At 38.5% G+C, this 13467-nt stretch overlaps 1 protein-coding gene and 1 pseudogene across 1 annotated transcript; both read left to right on the top strand.

Moving 5' to 3' along the window:
• Nucleotides 1–228: 228 nt before the first annotated feature.
• Nucleotides 229–2621, top strand: LOC147530787 (uncharacterized; annotated as a pseudogene).
• Nucleotides 2622–4016: 1395 nt separating this feature from the next.
• On the top strand, nucleotides 4017–8546 carry ACX2 (acyl-CoA oxidase 2). Its single transcript, XM_086647740.1, has 7 exons — nucleotides 4017–4719; nucleotides 5639–5754; nucleotides 6186–7066; nucleotides 7245–7424; nucleotides 7507–7673; nucleotides 7745–7868; nucleotides 8143–8546. Exons 1-7 carry the CDS (start codon nucleotides 4280–4282, stop codon nucleotides 8296–8298), a joined length of 2064 nt encoding a protein of 687 aa, XP_086503866.1. The 5' UTR covers nucleotides 4017–4279; the 3' UTR covers nucleotides 8299–8546.
• Nucleotides 8547–13467: the final 4921 nt, after the last annotated feature.

The raw sequence follows: 13467 nt of genomic DNA, 5'->3' as shown, positions 1-13467 counted from the left end.
TATTGAGTTTCCAAGATTTAAAGTGGAAGCCTCAATTTAAAGATCCAAGCATTGGGTTTTTCAAGTTCTAACTATTAACATTTAAGACTCTAACCGGTGTCAAGGTATGTAACTTACTTTCTATGGCAATATAATAAATTTTCATTGTTTCTTCATTCATCTTTTGGATATTAGCCATTGGTATATTTAGTATATTATTGTCATCATTGTTAGATTTGGGATTTAAGTATGCCTCCAAGAATTAGAAAACATGTATCCGGGTCGGAAAAGAGAAGTAAAAAAAGAAGAGAAGAAGAACTAGTGAAGTTCCAAGCCGGTGCACTTGATAAGTTTTTTAAAAACGATAAAGACAAGGACAATGAGAATATAGAAGAGGATGTTACCGATTATAACAATGTGAATGAGGATGATGTGAATCACAATCTCAACCAACCTATGCATGATAGCACAAATGATGAAGACTTCGCTCACGAAGAAAATGGTCCTTTAAATATTTTTGATCCGGGTACATGGGATACCATAGATCAAAATTTGATAGACTTCTTAGTTCAAAAGGGCCCGATAAGAATTACTGATTTTGAATTTCCTTTAGATGCACATGATAGACGTTTCTCTCCTATTTATTATAATCGCACTACTATAAATGGCGATAAATATGATAGGGTGTGGCTTGTGTATTCAATGTGTAAAAACAAAGTCTATTGTTTTTGCTGCAAGTTGTTCAATAGTCGTGGAAATGGTGGTAAATTAACTAACGAAGGATTTCAAGATTGGAGAAATCTTACAGGAAGACTTCAAAGTCATAAAGGTAGTGATGACCATTGTGAAGCTTTAATGAAATGGCATGAGTTAGAAGTGAGATCGAAAAGAGTTGAAACAATTGACAAATATTTACATGAACAACTTAACAAAGAAAAAGAACACTGGAAACAGGTTTGGAAGAGGATAATTGGTCTTGTAAAGACTCTAGCTAAGAGAGGTTTAGCCTTTCGAGGAAGTAATGAGAAGATTGGTCAAGAAAATAATGGAAATTTTTTGGGCATAATTGAATGGGTTGCTGAATTTGATGAGGTACTAAAATTGCACCTTCATCGTATTCAACATGGTGAAATTCATTATCATTATCTTAGTCACAAAATTCAAAATGAATTGATATTAATGTTGGCTTTTGAGACTAAAAGTTTGATTGTAAAAAAAATTCAAGATGCTAGGTACTTGTCAGTGATACTTGATTGCACTCCAGATGTGAGTCACGAAGAACAAATGTCACTAGTTATAAGATGTGTGAATGTTGCAGTAACTCCAATAAAAGTTGAAGAATATTTCCTTGGGTTCTTAAAAGTGGAGGATACATCGGGGTATGGTCTTTTTGAAGTTCTTAAAAATGAATTGGATCATCTTCATCTAAGTATTGAATATGTTAGAGGACAAGGATATGACAATGGATCTAATATGAAAGGAAAACATAAAGGTGTTCAAAAAAGATTGCTTGAAATAAATCCAAGAGCATTCTACACGCCATGTGGTTGTCATAGTCTTAATCTTGTACTTTGTAATATGGCCAATTCGTGTCCTAAAGGGATTACTTTCTTTGGAGCCATACAAAGTATTTATGTGTTATTTTCATCTTCACCTAAGCGATGGCAACTATTGAAAGATAAAGTACAAGGCTTTGAAGGTATCACACTTAAGTCACTCTCCCAAACTCGATGGGAAAGTCGAGTTGAAAGTGTTAAAGCAATACGATACCAAGCTTTACAAATACGTGAAGCGTTAAAGGATTTGGTAGAAACAAGTAATGATCCCAAAACAGTTCATGATGCCGAAAACATCATAACCCAAGACTTTGAAAGTTTTGATTTCTTACTTAGCATGGTTATTTGGCATGAAATTTTGTTTGCGGTAAACTCCGTTAGCAAAACACTTCAAACTGAAGATATGGATATTTACGTTGCATTAGAGAAGTTGAAAGGGCTTATTTCTTATCTTGAAAATTATAGAGAAGTGGGATTTCAAGAAGCCATGATTGAAGCTAAAGAGATTGCAATTAAAATGGATGTTGAAACTACATTCCGAGAAAAACGCATTATACGTAGAAAGAAACATTTTGACGAGAATATAACTGAAAATGCATCAATGTTAGCTGAAGAATCATTTCGAGTTAATTACTTCTTATACATATTGGATCGTGCTCTTTCTTCTTTGAAGAGTAGATTCGAACAATTTCAAAAGTACGAAAAAATTTTTGGGTTTTTGTTTGATTTGCACAAGTTAAATTCTAAAGATGATGGTCCTTTGAGAAGCTCATGTGTTTGCCTTGAAAATTTTCTAAAACACAATGAGTCGTACGATATAGATGGATTAGACTTATTTTCAGAACTCAAAGTGTTGAGGCGTCTTATACCAAAGGATATTAGAAGACCAATTTAAATGTTAAACTATTTGAAGGATATAAAGGGGTGTTACCCAAATTCATGGGTTAGTTATCGAATTTTGTTGACCATACCTGTCACTGTTGCTTCTGCGGAAAGAAGTTTTTCAAAGTTGAAGTTGATTAAATCTTATCTTCGGTCCACAATGTCACAAGAACGGTTAAATGGGTTGGCTATTTTGTCTATTGAGAAAGATATAGCCGACACACTTGATTATTCAACAATTATTAGTGATTTTGCATCTAAAAATGTAAGAAGAACGATGTTCAATTGATTGTGATTATCATCACTTTTTTGTTACATAATATAATTATATATTTTCGCTACTTATAAATTTTTTGCAATAGAATTTTATAATTTGAAGTAATTGAAGGGGCCACATTTTGTAACCTCGCTTCGGGCCACCAAAAACTCAGGGCCCGCCCTGGACCCATTTAATCTAATTTCTTCTGTAACTGCATGAGGTAGAACAAAATGACCTGGTGGGTGTCTTCTTAATCCTTCTAAAACTATTGCTTTCAAATATGGGATTTTGTTTGAATCTTCTTCTTTGATTACATTTTCTGATGAACCCACTACTTTTTCAATCTCATTGTACAATTTTGATTGAATTTCTTGATGTTTAACTAAATTAGCCATTACCCATTGAAGAGCTGTTGATGTTGTATCTGTACTTGCATTTAAAAGTTCAGAACATAAACCAACAATCTCATGTTCATCAAGTTTTCTATTTCCTTCTTCTGGTAATTTCAATTCCAAAAGTGTATCAACATATACAGTTGATACAAATTTCTCTTCTTGATTTCTTAGAGGAGATCTTATTAATAGAATAAGAACTTTTTCTTGATCATCTCGAAGTTTATAAAGTTTGTTCCATCGATTGTTGAATAAAATCTTCGGGAAAAGATTGAGAAGATTTAATCTACCAAAACTTAATAGTAAATTTCTTTGAACAGTTTCAATTTCTCTGATTTTTTTCTCATCTAATTTTTGCTAGTTTCTTGGCAAATGGTGATGCAACAATTCGTTCCCCCCATCAAAAGCTGGATGAATTGAAGAAGCAACAATAACTTGGGGAGGAGTAGAAACAAAAATAGAAGCAGTTGGAATAGTTTCTAGGGTTTCCTATGGTACCAAATCGGCTGAAGGGGCAGCAGGAACATAAGAAGATGGATGGAGGGTTAGGGTTAACTCCCCTTGACCGGTGTCTACATATTTGACGGTGCTAATAGAGAAAGGAGCAGTTGGGCCTGGTACTAACAGAGATGGATGCTAACAGTTTTTGACCCGGTGCCTTTAGAAGCACCCCTGGAGGAGACGAATGGTTTTATTTTTGAGAAAACGTGGAACCCAAAACTGAAATAACTCTCTTTTCACACACATGGATTTTTAAGAGGTACCAAATCAACCATTCGATTGGAGTACAAATAACGACATGAATTTGGACGGGTAGATTTGTGTAGTTTAAGGGACACATCCTAGTCAGTAGTAATAGAGTAATAGAGAAGAAGTAAGCTGTACCATTATGCTGGGTGCCGTTAGAATCTCCCAATTTCTTATATATTGAATCCATCCACCAAGAATCTTCTTTTATGTATCATTATCTTGATCGATTTTGTTATGAACTTATCCCAATACCTTTTCGTCAAGAAACCCCTCTGACATTGGAAGATGTGCCAAATTAACTGTCAACAGTTAAATCAAACCAATAATACATTGACACGTGTGATACATTCTACTAACCACGTCATCTCCCGGCATATAAAATTAGATCGCCGTTTGAAGTCTCCCTTCTACAATTTCTCTCTCTAGTTCTCTCTTTGTCTCTCTCTCTCAAACCTTCCACGATGCAAGACGTTAATAGGAATATTGATCCAACGACTGAGGATGAACATGATCTTGCGATAAGAAGGATCCAACGGTTATCGATGCATCTATCACCATTAACAACACCACATGAGAACCAGTTGGAGTTGCTAAGATGCGCCAAGACTAAACTTAATGTTGATAAATCTCAGATATCTGATTATATGAGAGGGAAAAACAGAGAAATTCAAGAAAGGGTATTTGAGTTCTTTAATTCTCGTCCTGATCTTCAAACCCCAATTGAGATCTCAAAAGATGAACATAGAGAACTCTGTATGAGACAACTTCTTGCACTTGTTAGAGAAGCTGGGATTAGACCTTTTAAGTATGTCAGTGAAGATCCTGCCAAGTATTTTGCTATTGCTGAAGCTGTTGGTAGTGTTGATATGTCTCTTGGTATAAAGATGGGAGTTCAATACAGGTCACCCCCTCTCTCTCTCTAGAATATTTGATTTGGGTACTCTTAATTTAAGCTTACACTGTTCTATACAGAAATTTATGATTTGGGTTTGAATTAAATAGGGCAAATTTGATACTCATTTTAGAATTGTGAGAATAGTCCCACATTGGAGAAGGACTATTTAGCAACTCCATGCCAATTGGTTTTTTTTTCGAGTTGGATGACCACAAACTTAACTTGGTATCCGAGCTAGGGCCACACGTGATATGCGTAAAAGCCACATGTGTTCCACGTCGGCCTAAAACAAATACGTGTTAGGTCGGAGGTGAGGGGGCGTGTGAGAATCGAAGAAGGGCTATCTAGCAACCAAGAATATGATTTCTAGGTCGTCTCCACTTGTTGCCAATTGGTTTTAAGTTGGATGACCACAAACTTAACAGGTTATGAACTTACACAAAGTTCACTCAAAATTAGAAAGATGAGTTTGGCTGGAAGAGCATGATTTGATGTGGGTAATTTCTGTTTTTCCGTATGGGCAAGTTCTTGTTAACTTACTTCTATTGGCATATAACAGCTAAACAACAAGAAATGAGAAATATTTTGAATTTGGGAATGCTTGAATTAGGGCATTAGTTTGAGCTTATGGGTGGAGGTGAAGTGAAACATTGTATAGAATTAGGGCATTATGCTCATTAGCTACTGCATATTAAAGGGATAATCTGCTTTTTCCAATATGTCGAGAGGAAACTGTATATTTTGCGCTTGATTAATCATCTTTCATATTTATAGATCTTGATTAAACAATTTGACCTTACGTAATAATTGAATGCATATTCTTTTCAGTTTAGTAATCCATATTTCTCTGTAAGTCTGCAGCATCTTAATTCACATCAGTAGTTAATATTCAGTTTTGCCTAACTCTTGATTCATTTTCATGTAGTCTCTGGGGAGGTTCTGTGATTAACTTGGGAACCAAAAAGCATAAAGATAAGTACTTTGATGGGATCGACAGTATGGAGTATCCGGGTTGTTTTGCTATGACAGAACTTCATCATGGTGATTTTTGTATAACCCCATAAGTTTTTGTTTCGTGTAATTGCGCAAGGATTACAGTTTAATGGTCTGAGTAGGGAGAGGATTTTTCTGCAAAGATTTCTTTTCTCTGCACTCTGCAGGGAAAGAGAGTTATTTACATATTTTACTTTGAATTTAACCCTCGAGATTCAATCTAGTTGTATGTCGATTAGTTCTGCTTAGAAGCTCCCTTTTACCAGTTTAAATCAGCTTCCTTCCTTCCGAAGCAGAAGGGCTTTGTGTTTCTCTCTTCTTGTTTTTTATATGTCTCTTTCCTTTTTTCCCATAAATTTTAGTCGAAACTACTTTCTGTAAGCACTTCTCTAGTGCATCTTTGTTTCTTTTTTTCGTTCTTTAGTTTTAGATGGTCCCGCTATTATAGTGATGCTTATTATGTTAATTATGTGTTGAAGGTTCAAATGTCCAAGGCTTGCAAACAACGGCTACCTTCGATCACATAACTGATGAGTTCATAATTGACACGCCAAATGACGGAGCCATAAAATGGTGGATAGGCAATGCTGCCGTTCATGGGAAATTTGCAACAGTGTTTGCAAGGCTAATTTTGCCTACTCATGATGCAAGAGGGTCTTCTGATATGGGTGTTCATGCTTTCATCGTCCCTATTAGAGACATGAAAACACACCAAACACTTCCTGGAATTGAAATAAATGATTGTGGTCACAAGGTTGGTCTGAACGGAGTCGATAACGGAGCATTACGGTTCCGTTCTGTTAGGATTCCACGTGAAAATCTACTCAATCGTTTTGGAGATGTCTCACGAGATGGGAAATACACAAGTAGCCTCCCAAGTATTGGTAAACGATTTGCTGCTACACTAGGTGAACTTGTTGGAGGAAGAGTTGGTCTAGCTTATTCTTCAGTTGGTGTTCTCAAAATCGCGGTGACAATTGCTGTCCGGTATTCTCTACTTCGACAACAATTCGGTCCTCCCAAACAGCCAGAAATTAGTATTTTGGATTACCAATCTCAGCAGCATAAGCTCATGCCTATGCTCGCTTCAACTTATGCTTTCCACTTTGCTACTTCACATTTGGTTGAAAAGTATGCCGAAATGAAAAAATCCCATGATGAACAAGTAGTTGGGGATGTTCATGCCCTCTCTGCCGGCCTCAAATCATATGTGACTTCATATACTGCAAAATCCTTGAGTATCTGTCGTGAGGCTTGTGGCGGCCATGGATATGCAGCTGTTAATCGTTTTGGTAGCTTACGAAATGACCATGACATATTTCAGACATTTGAGGGAGACAACACTGTGCTTCTCCAGCAGGTTGGGATTGATCTGATTCAATTAATTTCCTTCCCTGTTACTTTTGGAACCACATCTGAGGTTGTGTTTTATAGCCTTCCGAGTACAAAAAGTCTCTAGGCCATTGAAATTTATGGTGGGTAGGTAGGCTACGAATATTTCTGCCTTTTAATTTTCGAATCTTTCTTTTATCATATAGGTTGCTGGAGATCTCTTAAAGCAATACCAGGAGAAATTCCGAGGTGGGACACTTGCTGTCACATGGAACTACTTGAGAGATTCAATGGGATCATATCTGTCTCAGCCAAATCCTGTAACTGCTCGTTGGGAAGGCGAAGATCATTTACGAGATCCTAAATTCCAACTTGATGCCTTTAGGGTGAGTGTTTCTTTATTGTGTTACTTGTGTTATGGTCTTTTAGGTTAAAGGAGAATTTCCATTTACTATTTCTTGTATGTAGTATCGGACATCTCGATTGCTTCAAAGTGTTGCATTACGTCTCCGTAAGCACACAAAGACTCTCGGAAGTTTCGGAGCTTGGAATAGATGTTTAAATCATCTTTTAACACTTGCTGAATCTCATATTGAGACGGTTATCCTTGCAAAGTTCATTGAAGCTGTTCAGAGGTATTATTTGATCTCAATAATTTTGATTGCGCTTAATGAACTCAAGTATAATATCGGTTCTCGTGTTGTAGTTGTCCCGATGCAAACACTCGCTCTGCGCTGAAACTTGTTTGTGATCTCTATGCTCTCGAGCGGATATGGAAAGATATAGGAACCTACCGGAATGTAGATTATGTTGCTCCTAATAAAGCTAAGGTATTCCTTCCAAACCTAATGTTTGTTTCTCAAAAATAGTTGAAAGTTGAATTTTTTTGGTTTTGACATCTTAGGCTCTAGAATATTATTTTTGAAGTTTATCAAATTTATCTATACATGTAAAAGAAAGCTCAGTGATGGGATGTCGCCTCCCATCACTAGGCCTTGATAACACCAGGTAGCGTGATGGGATATAGCGTCATCAAATTATCATCTTAAGTTTCGGGTTTTGTGGTGTAACGGTATCTCTCTCTCTATCTCTCTCTATCTGCAGGCAATTCACAAGCTTACAGATTACTTAAGTTTCCAAGTGAGGAATGTTTCAAGGGAACTCGTAGATGCATTTGATCTTCCAGACAGTGTCACACGAGCCCCAATTGGTAGGCAGTCAGAAGCTTACACTCACTATACACAGTATGTAGGATTCTAGTTCGAACTTGAAGACTTATATTGGCCTTCAGGGACATGTCAACCAGACCTCTAATACAACGCAGCTGTAAGTTTCAAAATCCGTATACGTTTTGTAGGATTTGTTGTATTAGTTGATATCATGTTTGTTCAATGTTGTTGAAAGAACGGGTGGATAAAAAAAATCCAATGTATTTTCTACATTTGGAAGATTAAGAATGTGCAAAAACAATTGAATTTGATGTACTGGAATAAATTGTTCTACTTAAATAGATTTGTTCTTCCTCAATAATTCAATGTGTAATGGAAAGCAACTGTTACCGAGGGGATCATGTTTTATGTTGAAATTAGTTTCTTAGGGAGAAGAGTAGCTGAATTTCTATTTTTTTTAAGCCAAAGGAAACAATTCCTTTCTTAAGTGATAGAATCACGATTTTAGATGGACGATAATTCTTATTTCTCTCCTCTGAAAATTTCATGAGAGTTACATACCTTTAAAGGCAACGTGCCTCATGAAGGGAAAGAAACTGGACTAGACACCGACACATTGATCCTAAAGACTGAGAAAAAATCCCCTAAAGGTCGACAAAAAGATCCTAAAGATCGTGAAAAGAGACCCTAAAGGTCTGACAAATACTATAATAATAATAAAAGAACCACCGCCGCTCTCACTGGAAAATCGTTGTCGTCACCGGAAAACCGCCTCCGTCATTGGAGAATCGTTTTTGCCGCCGGAAAACCGCCGCCATCACCGGAAAAACCGCCTTCGTCCAATTACCAAAGTATACTGAAAAAGTATATAATCTTCCTCTTCATCCTCTCGCCGGACCACCACCACCACCACTGCCCCGAGCCCATAATAACACACCACCATAACTAAACCACCATCACCCACACAAAGATCAAATAACCCACCACCACCACCATTAAAACCCTCTTTGTTCCAATACCCCACACTACAACCACCACCACCACAGAACTACGACTCCACCACCATCACCATTAAAATACTCACATCTCCGTCATTTCTCCACACAACCATCACCACCTACAAACAGGATCCGCCCCTAACCACCATCCAAACCCCATCACCCCTGCCTCTAAAGCACCACCAGATCTGAGGCCCCTAAACCCCCTCTCAAACCACCACCATAGCCCGATTAATCAGCGATTAAAGAGAGAAAAAGGGAAAGAAAACGAAAAAAGGAAAGCATAAGAGGAAGATCCGGTGAAGGGAGATCTCTCGCCGAAAAACACTAACACGATCTTTCTTTCTCTCTCTAGTATAGACGGTTATGCAGAGCCAAAAGTAGTGGAAAGATTGAATTCTATTTTTATACCTCGCTAATAATGTAAAAATACACATTAACGGACAAAGCAGTTGTTAATGGTAATTTACAGAAAAATGGAAGTTTGGGGCAAAAGAATTTGGTCCTATTGGAAAAGTCACCCGGGTATTATTTTTTGTTGTGAAAAACCTAAAATAATAATATAATATAATATAATATAATATATAAAACGGAAGGGAAAACGATGACTGGGACAAACATCCTTATTTAATTATGTATATTGTTTAGGAGTCCCTCTCAAAATTTAAAATATAGTCCTTCGTAGAAATAAAGTTACCTATTTAAAAAACAATAATCGTTTCCTTCTTAGAAATAAAATAACTAATTTAAGAAAAAAAGAAACAAAATAAATTTCAAGGGTTAAAAAAAGAAATTAAAATCTCTCTCTCAATAAAATATTAACTAATTTAAGATAAAAGAAACAAAAAAATAATACAAAAAATAATAATTAATAAAAATCTCTGTCTCTCAATAAAACATAACAATAAATTTCGTAACATTTGATTGATACAAGTGTCCGTGCCCTAGGGCACGGGACATACCCTAGTATAATATAATTGCAGCTTTTACCACTAAATGAGCGATTTTTGTAGGCCTGTAAACGGTAGCTTATCGGATTGGATGTAGGCATATCCATATCCGAATCCGATAAGCTATCCGTATCTGATAATTATCCGACGGACATTATAAATCAATATCCAAATCCGATAATTATCCGACGAACATTATAAATCAATATCCGAATCCGATAATATTAACGGTTATCGGATAATATCCGAACTTTAACAAAATTTCAAATTTTTCCTTCAAATTTTTAACCATTGGATCTAAATAATAAATCTCAACCATACATTTTATATATTATTATGAATAAAGTTAAATTTTTATTATTTTTTTATATTACTTATCGGATACGGATATTTATCGGATCGAATATTAGTGTATGCGTATCCGATATCCGATAAGGAATATCCGAATCCGTATCCGACATTCGAAATTTCAGATATTTTTATAAAATTCGAATACAGATGTGGATCGGATGTCGAATATTCAGATATCCATTGACAGGCTTAGGTTTTTGCCGAAAAATTTATTCACCCACGTGGGTAGGGGTGGGAATCGGGCGGGTATGGGCCGCAGGTAGATCTTCCCTTTGGCTATTAGGGGAGTCAGGTAGATTAGGCAGGTAATTTTTAATTTTCCTCTGCACAAAGCCCGCCCACACCCTGAAGGAGATGACCTTCGACCAAAGATGCAATGCGAGCAATTTATCGGATAAGACAATTGATGAACAAGATCTTCAAGTCCGGTTGATTTAGAGGTCGTAGTGTTTAGTTAGAAACCAACTACGATCGTTGAATTATTCTTAATTCGCGGCTAACTTCGACCGAATCCTACAACGGGTTACACATAAGAATGACTATTTAATCGGATGATATGGCTAGTGGAAGTGAGATATGTAGACGGTAAAATGTCTACGGGTCGGAAAGTCTGACAGTCAACGGGTCAACGGTCAAAGTCTTGTCGGGTCGGGTCGGATGCTTCGGGGACCGGCTACGTGTCGAAAAGAACCTGCACACAAAAAGAGAGAAGAGATCGTGAAGCCTCTGGGACACCGGGATGGTGCCGGCCTAAGGGGGCTCCGACGGTCAAGTCAGATACTCGGTCAAATATAAATAAGAAAGTCAAAGTGGGCAATAGAATGGTAACCGTCGTCGGAGTGCTTAGGTGTCGCGGCTCGTGAAGTTGTCGGAACAGATCCCCACGGTAGTGATTTACTTACGGTAATTACGAGGGTGATGGTAATGATGTATCGTCGTTAACTCGCTGGTCGTAAAGGAGACTTGCAACAAGGTGCTGGTCGTAAAGGGATCCGCAATAGAGTGCTGGTCGTAAGTGGATCGGACGGTGAGGATGAATGAAGATGATACGCCTAGCGTCTTACCGCTAGATGAATGATGTGATAAGAAGGTGGTGGTATTAGGATAGTGATACTGCCAGCTAGTTACTGCTGGATGGGTGTTACCGTCAGCTCCTTACCGTTGGATGGGAGATATTTCAGACCAGAGGGTTCTTATGCAACAAGGTGGTGGTCGTATGATGTTGATACGGTTAGCTAGTTGTCGTTCGAATTGTGACTATCAGACCCCTATCTCCCAATTTCTAAGACAATGAGTCAGAGACTTTTAGAGGATCAGAAGATCTTTGAGATGTTTATGAGAGAACAAGTGAGTAGAGAGAAAGGATTGGGTTACTCGAGTACTGTTGTCGAATCTTGGATGCCTTGGTCTGGTTGTAGCCTCTTGTATTTATAGTGGTAGAGGAGGGTCGTCTTGATGACGGTCAGTTCGTAACCGATGTAATTATTCTGTGACATTACTCATGGAAGTACGTTAAGAGATAGGGGATCTGACGTACTGACCGTCAGATGAGAATTCGAATTTCTTGGGGGACGGTCAGGATGCTACCGCGTGTGCGATAAGCTACTGGCCGGTAACGTCCGTCTTTAAGTGGAAGATACGGAATATTCACCATTAGTGCGGTTATGGATTGCGCGATAACCTTCTAGCCGTCAGATAGCTTAGTACTAGGAGGTGGTTATTGCGCGACACGTGTCAGATACGCTTAGTGTTAAGCGGGTATGGATCTGGTGATCATGCTAGCGTCTTGGGCCGTTACCAGGCCTCCTTATCAAGCTTCGCGGATTTTATCCTTACGAAGCGGTTGTTCATAAATTCTTCGGGCACCTCGTGGGGCGGATATTTGCCCATACAATTTGCCCCCCACTCTCTAAGTCCGGATGCGGAGTTAGAGAGTAGTGAGGTATGACCGTGTCAGCGGAGGAGTGCGCGTCTCGATCATATTTTACTAGCGGGAGTGCCACTTTGCATCGTAGCGATGGCTGTTTCGAGGTTGAGTGTCCTGCTCGTATTATTGGGGTTAATTTGGACTTCGTCTAACTCCTCCATGTTCGGTTGGTTGAGGTTTGAGTTGAGGGACACTTTGTTCTGTAATTGCTACAAGGGCTTCTTGGGAGCCTTCATTGTGTTCTTGTAGCAGTTCCTGGAAGCTCCTTGGTCTCCTTTGATTTCCCGTACTCCCCAGGGTGTTGGAAACCTCAATACTTGGTGGTATGTTGATGGTACTGCCCTCATCTCATGGATCCACGGTCTTCCAAGGATCATGTTATAAGCTGATGGGCAGTCCAGTACCACAAAGGTGGTGCTAAGGTTAATTCCTCCTGCATATACCGGTAGCACGATTTCTCCCAAGGTATACTTCTGTTCTCCACTAAATCCTATAAGGACAGTAGAACGTCGGCAGATGCTCGATTCTTCTAGTCCCATTCCTAGCAAGGCATGTAGAAACAAGACATTAGTGGAGGATCCGTTATCAATAAGTATACGTTTAACTAACACATTCGCAATAGTGAGAGAGAGGACAAGAGCGTCATGATGAGGGTTGACGAGCCCTGAGACTTCGTTGTCAACGAAGCTGATGGTTTGGTTGGTGAAAGTTAGGGTTGACGTCTCTGTCGAGTGGGCAGTTGGATTTGCTACGATTCGTGCACTTCTTTTGGCTGCTGAGTGGCTTACTCCACTCACTTCCGAGCCACCTGTGATCATGTTGCAAGTCAATGTTGGAATCGGCTCCTCTGGTTCTTTGGGTCGGGCATCTCCTTGGGACATGGTTTTCTTGCCTTTATCTGTCAGTAAGTCGGTGAGGTGACCCCTCTTTAGGAGCTCAGCAACCTCAAGCCTGAGGGCAATGCAATCTGCAGTAGTGTGCCCATGGTCCGAGTGGAATTCACACCACTTGGAAGTATCTCTCTTGTCGCTTGG

Source organism: Eschscholzia californica, unplaced genomic scaffold (assembly GCF_041429995.1).
Source record: "Eschscholzia californica isolate CP2 unplaced genomic scaffold, dmEscCali1.0.p SCAF_6, whole genome shotgun sequence".
NCBI classification, from domain to species: domain Eukaryota; kingdom Viridiplantae; phylum Streptophyta; class Magnoliopsida; order Ranunculales; family Papaveraceae; genus Eschscholzia; species Eschscholzia californica.
The sequence above is the reverse complement of the archived record's forward strand: the minus strand, read 5'-3'. Positions and strand labels throughout refer to the sequence as shown.